The sequence below is a fragment of the Eumetopias jubatus genome, unplaced genomic scaffold, assembly GCF_037043125.1.
Source record: "Eumetopias jubatus isolate StellerSeaLion01/CBP00866 unplaced genomic scaffold, mEumJub1_p1.0 scaffold_12, whole genome shotgun sequence".
NCBI lineage: Eukaryota > Metazoa > Chordata > Mammalia > Carnivora > Otariidae > Eumetopias > Eumetopias jubatus.
In genome coordinates this window covers 54,580,121-54,599,697 of record NW_028274818.1, presented here as the reverse complement: position 1 = coordinate 54,599,697, position 19,577 = coordinate 54,580,121, and the positions used below count along the sequence as shown (strand labels likewise).

Genomic DNA, 19,577 nt, shown 5'->3' with positions numbered 1-19,577 from the left:
AGTTTATTGTCTAGCTAAGACACTGTGTGCATCATGTATACTATTAAGTTGGTGTGTACAGTGACCTTGTTTGACCATGGAGCAGCCATGGCTCAGGGAGGCCTAGTTCTAGTTGCTTAAAGTTAGGAGAATATTAGGTGCTACAATATTACTCAAGAATTTTAAGATTTGTTAGGTCTCGGGCTGTGTCCTTGAAGGATATCAAGGGTATATGGTGGCCTGTGACTATGTGTATGTATGTGTATGCTTGTGTGTAATCACATTATATAATTAGTAGCCTGATTTTCTTCACTTAGTGTCATATTATAAACACTTTGCCATGTTATTAGATAATATTTAGGAATTGGATAGGATAAAAAATTAGGTATTGAATATTATTTGGAGTGGCCAATTATATCCCATAAGTGGGTCTACCTTATTTAATATTATTAGAGTTAGAGACTTAAGTGGTTTAAAGAGTTTTGTTTATTCGTCTTATTATTGCTATTCCAAGTAATGCTGTGATGAATGTCCTTATTATTTTATCTCAGAATCCTGTGAAATAATTAGGTCAACAGGTATATAAATGGATGGCTTTGAGATTTTTTGATACATATTGCCAAGTTGCTTTCCAGAAAGATTATTCTCATTGTCACTACTTTAGCAAGTTTAAACTGTGCTAGTTTTGGTATACCTGCATCTGTATTAAGGATTATAAAAATAATTAAAGCAATTTGACAACATGATAGTTATTATCTTTCTTTGCATTACTTGGATCATTTGTGCAGTTTAATATTTTTCTTCTGCTTATTGATCATTAAATTTCTTTTTTAATAAAATCATATTCTTTGCCTGTTTTTTTAATTAACATATAATGTATTATTTGTTTCAGGGGTACAGGTCTGTGATTCATCAGTCTTACACAATACACAGCACTCCCCACAACACATACCATCCTCAATGTCCATCACCCAGCCACCCCATCCCTCCCGCCACCCTCCACTCCAGCAACCCTCAGTTTGTTTACTGAGATTAAGAATCTCTTATGTTAAAAAAAAAAAAAAGAATCTCTTATGTTTTATCTCCCTCTTTGGTTTTGTTTTGTTTCATTTTTTTCCTCTCTTCCCCTATGATCCTCTGCCTTGTTTCTGAAATTTCACATATCAGTGAGATCATATGATAATTGTCTTTCTCTGACTTATTTCGCTTAGCATAATGCCCTCTAGTTCCATCCACGTCATTGCAAATGGCAAGATTTCATTTTCTGATGGCTGCCTAATATTCCATTGTGTATTGCTACCATGTCTTCTTTATCCATTCATCTGTTGCTGAACATCTAGGCTCTTTTTAAAAAATTTTTTATTGATATGTTAATCACCATACATCACATCATTAGTTTTTGATGTAGCGTTCCATGATTCATTGTTAACATCTAGGCTCTTTCCATAGTTTGGCTATTGTGGACATTGCTGCTATAAACATTGGGGTGCACATGCCCCTTCGGATCACTACATTTGTATCTTTGGGGTAAATACCCAGTAGTGCAGTTGCTGGGTCATAGGGTAGCTCTATTTTCAACTTTTTGAGGAACCTCCATACTGTTTTCCAGAGTGGTTGCACCAGCTTGCATTCCCACCAACAGTGTAGGAGGGTTCCCCTTTCTCCGCATCCCGCCAACATCGGTCGTTTCCTGACTTGTTAATTTTAGACATTCTGACTGGGGTGAGCTGGTATCTCATTGTGGTTTTGATTTGTATTTCCCTGATGCCGAGTGATGTTGAGCCCTTTTTCCTGTGTCTGTTGGTCATTTGGATGTCTTCTTTGCAGAAATGTCTGCTCATGTCTTCTGCCCATTTCTTGATTGGATTATTTGTTCCTTGGGTGTTGAGTTTGATAAGTTCTTTATAGATTTTCAATACAAGCCCTTTATCTGATATGTCATTTGCAAATATCTTCTCTCATTCTGTGGATTGCCTCTTAGTTTTGTTGACTGTTTCCTTTGCTGTGCAAAAGCTATTTATCTTTATGACGTCCCAATAGTTCATTTTTGCCCTTGTTTACCTTGCCTGTTTTTATATTAGTATTATTTTTATTAATTTGCAAGTGCTTTTTTTTTTTTTTTGCAAGTGCTTTAAATAAGAATTGGAATTAACCTTTGGCCTGTCCTAAGCCATGAATTTGCACCCTTCTCTCCATTCTATTCCTGCCATCCCAGGCCAACTCACCATCATTTCCCATCTGAATTGCTTCAGGAGCCAAAATTCATAGCAGGTCTGCAAGGATCCCCCTGATATGATCCCTGTTTATCTTTCTAGCTTCGCCATCGGATCATCTTCCTCACTCTCTGCTCTGATCTTCCTTTATTTCTTTTACCATTCATTGTCCCTGTCCTGCATTGCCTTCACACACATTCTTATGCTTGGAGAGCTTCATTTTCCCCACCACTGTTCCTACACAACTTTACCTGACGAAGTCCTTCTAGGACAGGCCTCCTTAAACATCCTCATAACATCCCATTCTTCTTCCTTACATTGAAAACAACTATGATTAATTCATTCCCTTTTGTAAATTAAATTTTTGACAATTACCTGCATAATTTAGATGGGATGAATGATTGAAATGAGTTATTTGTGTACACACAAACACATCTGTTAGGAAGGAATTAAAAAAATATCTCTGTGGTTCATGGAATGAATCATTCTCAAAGAGTAGTGGAGAAGATAATGGGCCCTGGAGTCTGAGGACTTGGGTTGGAATCCTGGACCCACCAATTCTGAGCTGTTTACTCTTAGGCCAGTCACTTAACTTCTCTGTTTCACTTTTTTCCTTTATAAAATGGGGTTAATAATAGAATCTATCTTTTATGATTATTGTGAATTTTGAATGAGATAATTCATGAGGTATTTAGCACACAGCACATGGTAAGTACTCTATAAATGTGAGTTATTATTCTCCTTTTCATGCTCATTTCCATCTTCTTTATCTTTGAACTTTATTAAGTGCCAACTCTGTAGAGCATAGTAGTAGATGGTATTTGGGTTTCTGGATTTGTTGTTGTTGTTGTTGTTGTTGTTGTTTTCAGGGAATTTCTCTACTGGTTTTAAAGTGTTTCCTCTCAGATAACGTAGTTATTTTGATTATAGTTTGTGGTCCCCCTTCTGTCCCTCTGCCATTCTTCTTTAGGATATTTTACTTTTGCTTTCAGATTTGCTATATGTACCTTCTATAAGACAAAATAATTTCTCTCTGCTTCTTTTTTTGAAACATAACTTTTTGAGTATTAACACTCAGGTCTGTTTCTCTTAACAGCTGGCAAACTTCCCCAGACTCTGTGAGGAAACAGAAAGGATTGTTGCCAACCACATTCGCGAACGAGAAGGGAAGACAAAGGACCAGGTGAGGGGAGGCTTCCTTGGCAGGCAGGGTCCTTGTGGGGAGCGGAAGGTCTCTTCTCTGGGGCTGTCTGGTGGTCTCCAGCAGTTGGCCTGTCTCTGAATGGAAAAAAGTAGCTGCGAACACAACCACATAGGTTTATTTGTACTTATTGATGAATTTTATCCATGTGTTGCTATGCTAACATCTTGTGTACGTTAAAAATATAAACAAGTCTAAAAACTTCAGAAGGATGACATTTTGAAAGCAGTAATAGGAGTTCCATTACTTTTTTTATTCCCTCAGTGTTCCATGGATCATCATGTGTACCCCTAGCATGTACACACCCCACTTTGAAAACCAAGAATCCAGAAACATACCACATTTTTTCTTTAGGCAGGGGTTCTTAACCTTTAATGGGCCCACAGATGGGTATCAGGATATTCATAAATTCCAAAAATGTTATGCACAGTGTTTGGTGTTTGCAGTTTCTTTTCTGAGGTGCTTATCCTTAAGAACAGCCCTTTTAAACGTTTCTATTTAGTAAATGCCTATGGCTTGTAAGGCGTGACCTTAAAATTATCTTCTAATCCTATTCAGCTCTGTGAATTCAAAAGATTATTTTATGTGACGATACTTAATTAAAAAAAAAAAGCTAAGGACTAGGTGAAAATAATAAAAGCTTCTTAAATTTAGTTGGATTTTGTTCTTAGTTATTTAGAAAACATAATGGGAAGCACGGAGGTTTTCAAGTGCTCTTGGATTCCAGGACACCCCTGTGACAGCACGGAGAGGACACTGGATCCAGGCCATGTGTTCTCCACAAAATAACAGCATGTTCTTGTGAAAATCCCTTCTCAGGACTATTGTTTTCTCATGTACAACATTGGGATGTTGGTCCATATGATCTCAGAAGTCTCTATAAGTTGGAATTCCAAGATTTTTGTGCTTCTTAGGTGAGTTGTAAAGGTGGAGAGGGACAGCCAGGGGAAAAAAGGAGGAAGGCAAAATAGAAGAGTGAGACAAACTGCAAGGAGAGAGACGCAGGCAACCTGCCACAGAGGGTGTAGGCAGGGGTGGAGAGGGAGGGGTGGCAGGAGGAAGTGAAGAGACAGGATGGAGGCCCAATAGGTTGGGATATTTGACTTGGTAACAGCTTGCTCTCTGCTTGAGCTATGGGATTCATTGCTACTACTTTTTATCATTGTGCTTTGAAAGTTAATTAACCATTATTTATAGTTTTCACTTGTTTTCCAGCTTCCACACCCTTGGATAGCTACAATAGCCCAAAGGGGAAAAAACAGGCTTTGTGACTTAGTGGAGATAAACAAATCAGTGTTAACTCATGAACCAATGAAGTGAAGCCCAGGCCCAGATATAAAATCCCGCCGCCAGAAGTTCCCCCGCACATCTAATGTCATGGCTGCTGCTGGACCAAGGAAACTTAAGTTCTTGTATTAGCCATACTCCTGACTTTAAGTCAATATGATAACCATTTTAATTTGGTATCTTTATAAAATTCAAGGGATAATATATCCTACTTAACTCTTAGGGATCCTATGTAAAAACAATGTTGAGGAAAAAGTAGTACAATTATTATCTTAATTATAAGCAATTGTTAACTTCTTTATGTTTCATGTTTTAGAGTTTTTGCTTTCCTAAAATGATATTCTCAAATTTAACATTGTTGTTAAGATTGTGGGCTTCCAGTTTAGACTGCCTGAGTTTGAATGCAAGCCCTCCCATTACTTTCTGTGTAAATAAAAAGGTACTCGACATCTTATACTTGAGTTTCCTCATCTTAAAGTGGGGTAATAATGTTAGTTAACTCAGAGGCATTTTGTGAGGATGAAATGAAGTAATCCAAATACAGCTCTTAGTTCTTCATTAATTTTAAGTTGTTTTCATTGTTTTTCCTGAAGAGCTATGACACAGTATCTGTGAGAAAGAATTGCCTTTTCTGATTTCAAGAGAAATTGTCTTCCATCTGCAACTCTGATGTAATGATGACAGTTAATCAATTAACCACCTAAAGCTGGTGCTTGACACCTGTAATATGGACCTGTGTAGCATAGTAAAATCATGCATGTTCTTGGTATTTGAATATATCAGTTTGTATAGATCTCACATATGAGTTCTGAACTCTGTGCTGCTTTGGGTCATATGATGCTTCTGAAGTAGCTGGTCAGAGAGTGACCCATTTCCTCCAGCCTCTGTACCAGAAATGCTTTGAGGTATTTTTGCAGTTATTTTCAGTTTTAAAAGATTTTTAAGAAATTATTACCAGCCTCTGCTCTGGAAGCTTTGTGTGGGGGTAAAAGTCTTCAAAATTAAAAAATATGGGAAACCATAAATCTGTGAACTTTTTTCTTAAACAGTTTTTTCAAACATCTATGTGTGCCTGCTCTTAATCCAGGTGCTTCCATACATGCCATTGCGTGTGAAAGTGGCTGACTTTGTGGGCAATTACTGCTAGCAGGGGTAGCTTTCCTTTTCTTTAAATACTCAGTAACTGCGGGTGAAAAGGCAGTGAGAAACTCTGAGAAGGTGAAAAAATGAGAAAAAAATGTACTATTTTCCTTTTCATCCCCCACATGCAACCTGGCTCTTTTCCTAGGATGAACACAGACTCCCAGTTTCCAGGAATATGAATGAGAGCAGCCATAGTTTTTATTTTTTTTCTACTTTTTTCCTATAGTGCAGTCCAAATTAATGTGCATGAACGGCCAAGATATTCATGACAACCTTAGGCAGTGTTGAGAATTATGTAGATATTTTGCTCTTTATGGTGGCAACAATTTATTTGTGCTTAAACATTATGGTTTATTGATACAAACCCTTGGCGAAACAGATTTGGGAGTATGACATTTAACAGAATCTGGCTTCATTGTAGGGAGAATAGAGGCAATACCACAGATAATCTAATAATGATGATTCCTCCTAACTCTTTAGTTTTATTCATTAAAAGAAGAAATGAAACTGTATCTGATGACATGAAACTTTTTCATACAAGTACGATGTTATTGACCTAATAGTGCCTGTACCTTGGCTTTATGATTGGTAGTGGGGATGGATTTGGGGTGATCCATTTATTCTTTTTGCCAGGTCCCCTTGGGATTCACAGCAAGATTTGGCCAGATGACCAGCCGAGATTAGCCATGAAAGCAAAGCCTTAGAGCTCATAGCATTGGGTAGTGAGAAACAATAATAAGTGGCCATGTACTAATTATAAAATGGTAATAAATTGCTCCCTTTAAAGTAAAGTATTTTTCAAGGCTGGTAGAAGTTATAAATTTATAGCCACAAATACTTACTGAGCACCTACTATGTGTATCATGCTACATTCTGGGCATAAAGTGGTGAACAAGACAAGTATAATTCCTGCTTCCATGGAGCTTACTTGTACTCTCGCAGGGAAGCAAAACATCAAACAAAATATATACAGATAATTAGTTACATTTGTGGTATACACAACAAATAAAAAGCATAAGGTGCAATGTACATGTAAAATATAATATGATATATAGTCTTATATTACAATAATAGCTTGATCCAGTCTGGTTTGGGATGAGGGTACAGGTTGAGGATCTGATAAGGCTTTCCTGAGGAAGTACTCTCTGGGAAGCATTATATAGACCATGTTAGTGAACCATTATCATCAGGGCTCTGATGCACTCAAATGTCATCTTCAGTGGAAGGAGGCGGCGTGAATAAGCCTACTGTGTTTATCAAAAGTTCATTCAACAAAGTCAAAGTACAGAGTTCTGGAGGTATGTGGGCAGGGATTCTTTTTTTTTTAAAGATTTTATTTATTTATTTGAGAGAGAGTGCGCACAAGTGGGGATGGGGGTGGGGCAAAAGGAGAGGGAGAAGCAGACTTCCTTCTGAGCAGAGAGCTCGATCCCAGGACCCCGGGATCATGACCTGAGCCAAAGCAGATGCTGAGCCACCCAGGCGCCCCTGTGGGCAGGGATTCTTAAGTATTTTTTTCTATTAACAAGTCTCAGCATTCTAGAAAAACAAGGGACACAGTTGGGAGAACAAGGAAACAGGAAGGGGAACTCAGTTTTGAATATCTCTGGAATAAAACTCTCTTCTGGTTTTTGGTTGGTTGCTTCACTCTCTCTTGTTCTAAGCCCTCTTGTCTCCTATTGAAGAATATTTTCTACAGAGGGACTTTCCAAATCTCTGACTTAGAGTTTATAAGTATCTTGTGGTTCGAACATTTTCATGTTTCATGTTTACTGGAACATGCATTCAGTTCATTCCTTGACAAATCTTGATTGAATGTGCATGATGTTCTAGGCACTGGGGATAGAGCAGTGGATATGGCAGATGGGGTCTGTATACGGAATATGTAGAAACTTACCATGTCAGCTAGTGGTAGTGTTACAAAGGAAAGTAAGCAGAGTAATAGGATATAAAGAGACTGCTAGTTTAGATAGAATTAGCAAGGAGGATCCCTTTGAGGAGGTGATCTTTTAGCAGAGACCTGACTGAAGTTTTGCTTTGATAATGAAGCCAGTGATCTCAAGGACGTTTTCTATTTATTTGTATATTGCCTTTTTGAGTTGGTTGATGAGATGTTTCTTCTGCTTGCCTAGAAGGAGCTTAAAGAGGTAGAAGAGAAGAGGAAAAACAAGAGATAATATTGTTATTTCATGGCTAATATACAGTGTCTGCAGGAGCAGGATATTCTGAGCAGCCCCTCACTGGTACACGCATGTCCTTTTGAACATTATGCCTACATTTTAGAAGACTAGAATAATTCTAGGTTCGGTGTTAAATAGGCAAAGAGTACATGCCTGTAAACTATAATGCTGTTGTCTTCATGTGGGACTCAGACTTTTGATGTAGACTTTTACTCTGAATTTAAAGTAAAAATTATGAGAGTCTAATGAGAAAAATTAATGCAGCTTTTCATTTTAACTGAACCATCTTTTTAAAAATCAGAGGAAGATAAATAATTTGTAGGCAATTACTGACATTTGTGTTTGAGAGTATTTGCAATGAGTTTTCACTGAAGTGTTTCTCTTTGCTTTATAGGTACTGCTCTTGATTGACATCCAAGTCTCCTACATCAACACCAACCACGAAGATTTCATTGGGTTTGCAAAGTACGTGAAACACTTGATTGCCACATGCATTCCTCCTGCTAGTTTGGTTAGAATGCACATTGTGAATTTCTGCTACAACCCTACTACTTTTGAGAACACATTCTGTGTCAGGATTAACTCTGAGTCGACCACGTAGGAGGTCTGAACCTCACAGCCATGAGGCCATGTTTTCTCGATAAAGTAGTTGGCTCTTTCTTTGTGCAGCATATGAAGTCATATGTGTCTTAGATATTCATTGTTTTTGGATGATGATCTGCAGTTTGTACTTGAACTCTCATAGATAAGCAGTAACAGATGCACATTTAAAATATGTTTGGGAATACTTTCTCACATAAATTTGAAGTATCAAATGCAATTCACAGGATCCAAGCTATTTTAATAACCCTAAATAAGAATATAGAGGTCTATTTTTTTTTAAACTATCTTTTGTTAACTTAGATGGAATCTTTTTGGATGAACATTCTCTTTTCTACAAAGTGTATATATTTTGTATAAGCTTGTCTTTATATTGCTATTCTGTCATACATGTATTCTGTTATATTCTAATATTCTATTGCTATATTCACGGATACTGTCATATAGATATGCTTAGTTATTCAGGGTTGATTATTCATCATGTGACATTTTCAAGAGTTCACCATTTTTTCCTGACCTTTAGTGGAACCAACTTTCCTTTGCTAAAAAAAAAAAAAAAAGAAAAGAAAAAAGGAATTTTGATTCTAACTCTAAAATGTATTTGTGGCATGTACATGGTAGTAAAGGGGCCAAGTACCATTACTTGAACTGCATATTCAAGAACAGGGACAAGTAAAAAAATATAACAACAAAATATATTACAAATTTATTTAATTATACTCTGACTTAGAAGCAACAGGTATGTAGGTCACGTAAGCTAAACTACACAGTGGCCTGAGGAATTTGTAGGCATATGTTAGGGAGCAAAGGCCCAATTATCCAACAGAAAATTGTCTCATTCTAAACTTGGCTGTTGTCGTGATGGCTTAACCAACGGTGTATGTATATTTTGCATCCATTGTGTGGTAGATTAGTTTTTCTCAACTATTTTCTGTCTGTGACTTATGTATAAAGTTGTTAGAGCACAGTAATGAATATGTTCCTTTGGTCAGTTGACTTTTTCACCACACTACCTACTCCAACTTCTAGATAGGTCTTTTCTCCACAGGCATTTCGCATAGACCTGCCCTCCCCCCTCTTTTAGCCTCCGTGGCTCTCACCATCTGCACTGCTCATTTCCTTCTGCAAAATCACCAGTAGAAAGACACCTAGACTCTGATATTTCTCTCTATCCCTAGGCTTGGAAGCTGGGGGTGGGACTTGAGAATTTCTGCCCAGTTTCCAGCATAGTCAGTGAACTCCATGTGCTGGTGCCAAGCATTACGCTAGTTGCTATGGGGGAAAATATATAAGAAAAAGAAAAAAAATATTTTTGTCTTTAGGAGCTTGCCTAATAATTAAAAAGTAGAGAGAAACACATGTAAAAAGTTAAGCTGACACATTCTCCATTTACTTCACTTGCTTCTTTGAGGAATTTAAAAGAACAACAAATCCTTGAGTCATTTGAAATAACAGGAATGCTGCCTTTAATGTTGATTTTTATTGGTTACAAATGCTCGTTAGGTTCTTATAAAAATGTAGCTGTTGTAGATATAAACTTGACACTATAACTTAAAAGTGAAAAGGATGTTGCAACATTGCCCCATTGTGGTACCTGATTTAAGAAAGAAACAGAAAAGAATCATAAGGAGTTTGGAAAGGATTCATATTTTTTTGAACAAGTTTTATAATCAGTGCTGCAATTTAATTTCACCTCTATAGTCTTCTTGGAACATACCCCCCATTACTTACCTATTTATTTATTTATAAAAATTTATTTATTTTAGAGAGAGAGTGAGAGAGGGAGAGAGAATGCGTGAGTGCGGGGGAGGGCAGGTAGGGTTAGGGGGAGAGGGAGAGAGAGAATCTCAAGCAGACTCCCCGCTGAAAGTGGAGCCTCATGTGGGGCCCGATTTCATGACCCTCAGATCATGACCTGAGCCAAAACCAAGAGTTGGAGTTTCAACCAGCTGTGCCACCCAGGCGCCCCATACACTTATTTATTTTTAAAGATAAATAGTCCAGAGTTTCAATATTTTCTACCTCAGAAGCTGTTCAACTACAGTATTATATTGACTTGGTTTCCAAAGGCACATAATTTTGCAAATGTAAATACTTTCAAACTCAGCTTTTTGATTCAGTCTCTCTGTAATCCAGGTGACTGCCCCATTTTTCCAGCAGTGAGATAAAACTATGAACCTTTATGATGTTGGGGGAGAAAAAAGAAGCATTGTTCAAACTGCTTTAGAAACTTAGCAACTATGCACATTTTTCATCGAATTTAAAACTGCACATCTAAACTTTCTTTTAAAGGGCTGGCCTGGGAGTCAGCAGTCTGGATATTTTTTTCCAGGATTGTCACTGGTGAGCTTTGGGTTTTGGCAAGTCATTTAGCCTTTCTGTATCTCAGTTTACTGCTCTATCCAATGGAATAATAAATAATACCTGTCTTGTGTACTTTTCAGGATTGTTGGAAGATCAAATTAATGAAGTTATGGGAAAGTGCTTTTGCAAACTGTGGTATAGTCTGTAAAAGTGAGAAAGTGCCACACACACACACACATACACACACACTCACACACACAGATACCCAGAGGAATTTGATTACTAGATGTACCATTTTACTTTGTTATGAAATTTATGATGACTTGGGTATGATTGCCACTGGAATATTTTTTTAGTTGCTGATATTGTCTCTAAATGAGACTCAGAGGCGAATGTTCTTTCCATTTGTATGCTGAGTTGGAGTGCATTTCAGTGTAACATGGGACAATTATGAATATGAAGAAATGTTCATTTCAAAATCACTTAAGGGGTTGTGGTATTTTTTTATGCTTTTAAAAATTAAAAAAATATGGTTGTAGCTATAAATTTTAAAGTTGGCAGGAATGCTGTTTCCATCAAAGAAGAAAAGTCAAGCCATATTTGAAGACAATTATGTAAGTATTTTTAAGTTCCAAAGATAGAAAATTAAGGTCTGGAGTTGAGGAAAGGAAGCATTTATTTCATGAAATTTTTAGAGAGTTGCCAAAAGAGGGGGACCACTTCTCAGATTTATAGGATGGTGATAGACATAGCATTTTACACACACATATATTTTTTTCACCTGGGATGATTTTTGTTCTAAAAATTAAAAGAAAAAAGAAAACAAATTGCTAAAATTAGAGGAACAGAATATTAATTCTCAAAGTAGTGTTCAGGACATCTCAAACTTGTCCTTTCTGCTGTAGACTGTATTCCGCCATGCTGAATGTGTGGAAATTTTTTTTCATTTCCCAGCTATTTGTTAAACATGGACCATAAAATATGTACCACGTGTAATGTGTCCAAGAAAGCATTGCTGTAGGCTTGCTTTGGAATTTCTTGATTTCTGAAAGCTTGATCTTTCAACTATAATATAGTTTCTGAATCTAACAGTCCAATATTTCAGAAGAAAATGTCCACTTTCCTCATGATTTAAGGATTTTAATTTATCATTCTTCTCTGTTGAAAAAAACAACAACCCTACATTCTATTTGTTTTATACAATACTAGTTTTTGTTATGTAAGAAAACAAAAGCTAGTCCAATTATTCTTTTGTTCACTTCCCCTCTTTCCCTGTAATCCTGCTGTATTTGAATAGAAAGGCAAGCTTGTTAGCTGAATGCCTTGGGAAGTGAACTTTCACATTCTTGGGCTCTTCTTCATTTGTTCCATGGGCACAATTTGCCTTCTGTCTGACTTATGCAGTCCAGTGGTTTAAGAGAAAAATAGGCTCCAGATATAGACCATTAGAATAATTATCTCTGTGCCACGAGCAGCAGACCAAGGTCCATTTTTCAATCTGCTCGGTCAGTCTCAACACCTGTTTTCTCATAGCTGAAATGATACAGTGTGCAGATTTCAGTTCTTGTTATATGAGTACCATGAAAATTCTATTGGTTGTAATATTCATTGTATCTCTTTCCTGATCCTCTGGAATGCCTTTGTTGCCATTTTATGAAAGGTGGTAAATGGGAGCCTTGGCACCAAATTTTAGAGCAATGTTGGTTTTTCCCTTTGCATTCTCCTTTTTTTTTTCCCAATACATAATTATATTCTATTATTGCAGTGTTTCAAATTCCTATTCTTACATGAGAATATTCTCTCTTGTGGAATCAAATTTTAGGTATTATAACAAGATTATTCTTTTGACTCATGCAAATTCAGGAATTAAATGCTTGGTTGCTTACTGGGACTAGTATTGGGTAGAAATATAGGGTTGAACAACTTGCAAGGGCATCATTGGTGTCACCTATTCAAATAAGTTATGAATTCTAATGTTTTAAGCACCATTTTAAAAATAAGCAGACTTGTACTTTTCTCTTTCATTCTCAAATCTGTTATTTTGAATATTATCTTCATCCTTAAAATGGATCTTAGGAGGTGAGTCATCCTTCTTTGATAGGCCCCCAAGTTCTAGAGGGTTTTCTTGCATAATATTTAGCCTGTGACTTCACTAAAGATCTTGCAGGGGGAATTGACATCATGTAGTTTTCTTCCCCTTTTGGCATCAATCTGATTGGACGGAGCCAAGCCAGCATGTGATAAGCTGCACTCTTGGGACTCTCGACGAGTGTTCATAATCTTCTTGGGGTAATATAAAAGAACATTCTGAAAGAGCTTCTTAACTTCAGAGCAGTGCTGTCCAATAGAACTTTCTGAAGGGATGGGAATATTTTATAATCTGTGCTGTCCAATACAATAGCTTCTAGCCACGTATACCTATTGAGTAGCTTAAATGTGGCTAGTAAAACAAAAGAAATGTAATGAAATGAAAGTTAAATTTTAATTAATTAAATTTTTGATTTAAATAGCCACATTTGGCTACCAGAACTGTATTGGACAACACAGTTCTAGAGTATGGTGAGTCCAGCTGATTGCTGAGTCCTTCATTGGTGAGCCATACTTTACTGACTGCTTGGTGGTAACCTACAGTGGTAGCTACTAGAAGAGAAAAAGCAGATAACTTTGTTAGTTCCTGCTAAGCAAACCCCAAGGCTTAGGAATGTGCAGTCAAGTCTTTATTTTTTTTAAATTTTATTTTATTATGTTATGTTAGTCACCATACATTACATCATTAGTTTTTGATATGGTGTTCCATGATTCATTGTTTGCATATAACACCCAGTGCTCCATTCAATACATGCCCTCCTTAATACCCATCACGGAGCTAACCCATCCCTCCCACCCCCTCCCCTCTAAAACCCTCAGTTTTGTTTCTCAGAGTCCGTAGTCTCTCATGGTTCGTCTCCCCCTCCGATTCCCCCCCCCTTCATTTTTCCCTTCCTACTATCTTCTTCTTCTTTTTTTTTTAACATATAATGTATTACTTGTTTCAGAGGTACAGGTCTGTGATTCATCAGTCTTACACAATTCACAACACTCACCATAGCACATAGCCTCCCCAGTGTCTATCACTCAGCCACCCCATCCCTCCCACCCCCCACCACTCCAGCAACCCCCAGTTTATTCCTGAGATTAAGAATTCCTCATATCAGTGAGATCATATGATACTTGTCTTTCGCTGATTGACTTATTTCGCTTGGCATAATTCCCTCCAGTTCCATCTATGTCATTGCAAATGGCAAGATTTCGTTTTTTTTGATGGCTGCATAATATTCCATTGTATATATATATATATATATATATATATATATATATATATATATACACCACATCTTCTTTATCCATTCATCTGTTGATGGACATCTTGGCTCTTTCCATAGTTTGGCTGTTGTGGACATTGCTGCTATAAACATTGGGGTGCACATGCCCCTTCGGATCACTACATTTGTATCTTTGGGGTAAGTACCCAGTAGTGCAGTTGCTGGGTCATAGGGTAGCTCTATTTTCAACTTTTTGAGGAACCTCCATACTGTTTTCCAGAGTGGCTGCACCAGCTTGCATTCCCACCAACAGTGTAGGAGGGTTCCCCTTTCTCTACATCCTCACCAACATCTGTCGTTTCCTGACTTATTAATTTTAGCCATTCTGGCTAATGCTCTGTCACCAAAGTATAGAGGATGGGCCTTTTCCTTATACTGCCTTAGTGTATATGTTACCATTTTGTTAGTATTTTCTCTATCATGGTTACTACTAAAGTTTCATTTAATTTCAAATCTCTATGAACTAAACATAGTGGTGGAGGGAGAGGCACACCCTAACATTTGCCATGGAATCTGCATCTTTGAGGGACTCTATTTTCTTGATTCACTTGAGCCCCCTATGGGTTGACTTAGAGTCAACCTTAGATTTAGACTCCACTTTTTTCTTTCTCATTTGTCTTTCACTTTTCAGCCCACTGCAGTCTTTTTTTTTTTTTAAGATTTTTTAAAATTTATTATTTGAGAGAGAGAGATTGAGAGAACGAGAGGGAGGAGGGGCAGGGGGAGAAGCAGACTCCCTGCTGAGCAGAGAGCCCAATGCAGGACTCGATCCCAGGACCCTGGGATCATGACCTGAGCTGAAGGCAGTCGCAGTTAACCGACTGAGCCACCCAGGCATCCAGCCCACTGCAGTCTTGTTTCTTCCACACTACTCTACTGAGACTGCTTTTGGTCGAGACAGAACCATTAATCCAATGGACAATTCTGAGTCTTTCATTTTACACCATAACCGTTTCTTGTTGAGATCTGTTCCTTTGCTTCAGTACCCCTCCACTGTTTCCTGGTTTTCCTCTTTCTGCTCTAGCCTCACCTTCTCAGTTTTATTTTGGAGCTCTTTATCCTCTGATCATTGCCTAACAGCTGTTTTTTATCATGAGTCTTTCATAGATCCTCTTCTTTTCTCACTTAACTGCACTATCCCTGACCAATACCTCTCACTAAAATGATTGCAGTTACCATCTTTATCTGATGACTCTAAATCTAGACCTCCATTCCAGAACTTTGTCCTGGACTGTGTACCATATTCCACTACATACTAGGCATCTCTACTTGTATACCTTATAGAAGCCACAACCAAATATTTATAAATTAAGCTCATCATGTGATCTTAGAATTTACTCCTCTCCATCGTTCCCTCTCTCTGTGGATGGGAACTCCCAGTTGCTCAAACCAGAAACCCGGGCATCATTTTCTACTCCTTCTTCCCCTTCTTTGTTTCCCTCCAGCTTTATCAATTCCATTTGATTCTGCCTCTGTAATATTTTTTGAGCTTGTCTATTTCTTCCTGTCATCATTACTACTACTAAAGTTAGTCTTTTCTTGCCTGGGTTACTACAATAGTCTCCCTGCCTCTTGTCACGTTCATTCTCATTGCTTCTGGGGTTCCTTATTACTTTCAGAGTAAAGTCTAAACTGATTAGTATGGTTTCTAAGGTCCTGTAGAATCCATCTTCTGCTTACCTCTTCAGCTATTCTGTTGTCACTATTTCTGTCTGTCTCACCCCCTAGCCCTGTGCTCTGGCCAGACCACTTTTGGATCCCTCAATGTGCCATACTCTTGCTGCAGCACCTGTCTATGGCAGACTTCTTCAAAATATTTAAACTTCCTATTGCAGATAACTTTAATAATCTAGTTAAAAATAACCTTGGTATCAAAATATAATTTCATAACTATTTCTTAAGAAACTACTATAAACACTGTGCTAGGTAATGCTGGTGGTGAGAGAGGTAAAGATACCCAGATTAATGTAGCACACCACCAGCCATCAAGGAGCAGACATAGTTGGAGGGGAGTTGAGATCAGCCTATAACAAAGTCCTGTTTATATAATGCGGGCATAGGCCCAGAGCTTTGGGAGTTCATGCGAAAGAGAGATAACTGGAGGTTTCTAAGAAGGCATAATCCAGAAATGGTAGTCGATTGACTTTGAAGGCTGGGTGGGATTCCAACAGTCAGAGGGAGGGGGTCTAGGCTGATTGTTTCCTGTCTTCCCTGCTTCAGAGTCAATACTACCCATTTCAGGGAGGTAATTTTACTAAAACACTGCTTTGATCATGCCATTTGCTGGCTCAGAAACTTTGAATACTTTTTGCTGCCTCTAATATAGTGGCCAAATTCTTCATAATTGACTTCAACATACAGTTATTGTACTAGATGGCTCTTAAGGTCATATTACAAACCTGAATCTATGATTATATAATTTTGCCATAATAGTTTTACTTTCCACAACTTCCCTACATGCCTCATTTTTTACCTCCTGGCTTTGCTAATACTACTCCATTCTCTTGGAATGCAGTTGCTTATCTTCCTTTGTTAAAGTCTAACCTCTTTTCAAGTTTTCTGTGAAAATCTTAGATCACATCAGACCAAAATAATCTTTTTTCTCTGAACATTCGGACCTATTACCATGCATAGGGCTTATTTGGAAAATGGTCACATACCCCCTTGACACACTCTTTTGTTATTTGAATCTTTTGTTATGTGTGCACACTGACAAGGATAGAAATGAATATGCAAAAAATAATTTGAGCTAAAAGATAATATTTTTTTCTTTGAATGAATTTCATCATGTTCTTATTTTTACAAAAATTTAAGCCTCTTATTACATACTTTTAAAATCATTAGGTCTCAGAAAATTAAACTAAATAAACCTAATTTGGTTTTCTGTGTGTTAGTGCTTTGGCAAAGCCTTCCACAGTGACTTGTGTGTAATAGGAATTTATACAATTAACAACAAACACACACACAGAATAAGATGTAAGGCAATTATATCCTACATTTGGAACAGAAGCACTTTATTTTTTAGCTTTCTGTTACATCTTCACATACTTATTCGTATGGAGTTTATTCTTTCTATGTTATTTGTGTTTTGTGTAGCTCACTACCTGTACTAGGTAAATTGGAGGCTTCTGATTACAAGAACTGTACTTATTTGTGTTTATATCTTCTACAGAATGCCTTCCAGATAACTGGTGGTCTAAAATTTTTGACTTATGTCAAATTAAAGCATTATATATCGGTATGTTTTCAATATTGCAGATATAACCAACTAAGTATCTATCACCAAGAATATGTCCAAGGGCTCAGATTAACTTGCAAGTCCTTACATGGTTTCCCATGAATACATTTTAATTTTTACTTACTTATATTTTTAAATTAAATTTATTTTTTTAGTTTATTTTTTTAAAAATTCAAGTATAATTAGCATACAGTATTCTATTCATTTCAGGTATACAATATGATGATTCAACAATTCTATACATTTTTCAGTGCTCATCAAAATAAGTGTATTCTTAATCCCCTTATCTGTTTCACGCATGCCCCCACCAACCTCCCCTCTGGCAACCACCAGTTGTTTTTTTTAATTTAAGAATGTTTTTTATTGTTTGTCTTTTTATCTTTGTTCATTTGTTTTGTTTCTTAAATTCCACATATGAGTGAAATCATATGGTATTTGTCTTTCTCTGATTGACTTATTTCAGTTAATGTAATAACTTTCTAGGTCTGTCCATGTTGTTGCAAATTGCAAGATTTCCTTCTTTTTAATGGCTGAGTAATAATCCATAATGTGTATGTGTGTGTGTGTGTGTGTGTGTGTGTATATATATATACACAACTATAATATAATTATATATAATATAATATATAATATAATATGTATAATTATATATTGTAAATATTATATATTACATCTTCATATCCATTCATCTACATGTGGACAGGTGGGTTTCTTGCATATATTGGCTATTGTAAATAATGCTGAAATAAACATAAAAGTGCATATGTCTTTTCAAATTGTGTTTTCATTTTTGTTGGGTAAATACCCTTTAGTGGAATTACTGGATCATATGGTAATTCTATTTTAAATTTTTTGAGGAACCTCCATACTGTTTTCCTCAGTGGCTGTACCAGGTTGAATTCCCACCAACAGTGCATGAGGTTTCCTTTTTCTCTTCATCTTTGTCAGCACTTGTTATTTCTTCTGTTTCTGATTTTAGCCATTCTGACAGGTGTGAGGTGATATCTCATTGTGGTTTTGATTTGCATTTCCCTGATGATTAGTGATATTGAGCATCTTTTCATGTGTCTGTTGGCTATCTGTATGTCTTCTTTGGAAAAATGTCTAATCAGGTCTTCTGTCCATTTTTAAATTGGATTATTTGGTTTTCAGGTGTTGAGTTGTATAAGTTCTTTATATATTTTGTATATGTACCCCTAATCAGATAAATCATTTGCAATATCTCCTCCCATTCAGTAGTTTTTCTTTTCATTTTGTTGTTGGTTTCCTTTGCTGTTAATAGTCCCAATAGTTTGATTTTGTAATGTCAAAGAAATTACTGCCTATGTTTTTTTTTCTAGGAATTTTATGGTTTCAGGTCTCACATTTAGGTCTTTAAACCATTTTGAGGTTATTTTTGTGTATGATATAAGAAAGTGGTACAGTTTCATTCTTTTATATGTAGCACTCTAGTTTTCCCAAAGCCATTTGTTGAAGACACTATCTTCTTCCCATTGTACATTCTTTCCTCCTTTGTTGTAGATTAATTGACCATAAAAGCATGGGTTTATTTCTGGGCTCTCTTTTCTGTTCCATTGATCTATGTGTGTGTTTCTGTGCATGTACCATACTGTTTTGATTATTACAGCTTTGTAGTATATCTTAAAACCCAGGATTGTGATGTCTCCAGCTTTGTTTTTCTTTCTGAAGATTGCTTTGGCTGTTTGGGGTCTTTATGATTTCATACAAATGTTAGTGTCATTTGTTCTAGTTCTGTGAAAAATGCTGTTGGTATTTTGATAGAGATTGCATGTAGGATTGCTTTGGGTGCTATGGACGTTTTAAAAGTATTGGTTCTTCCAATCCATGAGCATCACCTTGGTTAAGTTTATTCTTGGGTATTTAATTTCATTTTTTATTTTTTGAGGGGGGTGGGAGGAGCAGAAGGAAAGAATCTTAGGCAGGCTCCATGCCTAGCATAGAGCCTGATGCAAGGCATCACCCTGAGATCATGACTTGAGCTGAGATCAAGAGTCGGAAGCTTAACTGACTGAGCTACCTAGGTGCCCTGGGATTTTATTCTTTTTGGAG

At 36.8% G+C, this 19,577-nt stretch overlaps 1 protein-coding gene across 3 annotated transcripts in view; it reads left to right on the top strand.

Moving 5' to 3' along the window:
- DNM3 (dynamin 3) overlaps positions 1-19,577 on the top strand; it is a 575,404-nt gene that overhangs the window by 242,792 nt on the left and 313,035 nt on the right. For all 3 annotated transcript variants that reach the window (XM_028123031.1, XM_028123033.1, XM_028123032.1), the window contains exons 11-12: positions 3,289-3,375; positions 8,398-8,468. In XM_028123031.1, coding sequence (XP_027978832.1) covers positions 3,289-3,375; positions 8,398-8,468 — 158 coding nt within the window. The remainder of the gene's footprint in view (positions 1-3,288; positions 3,376-8,397; positions 8,469-19,577) is intronic.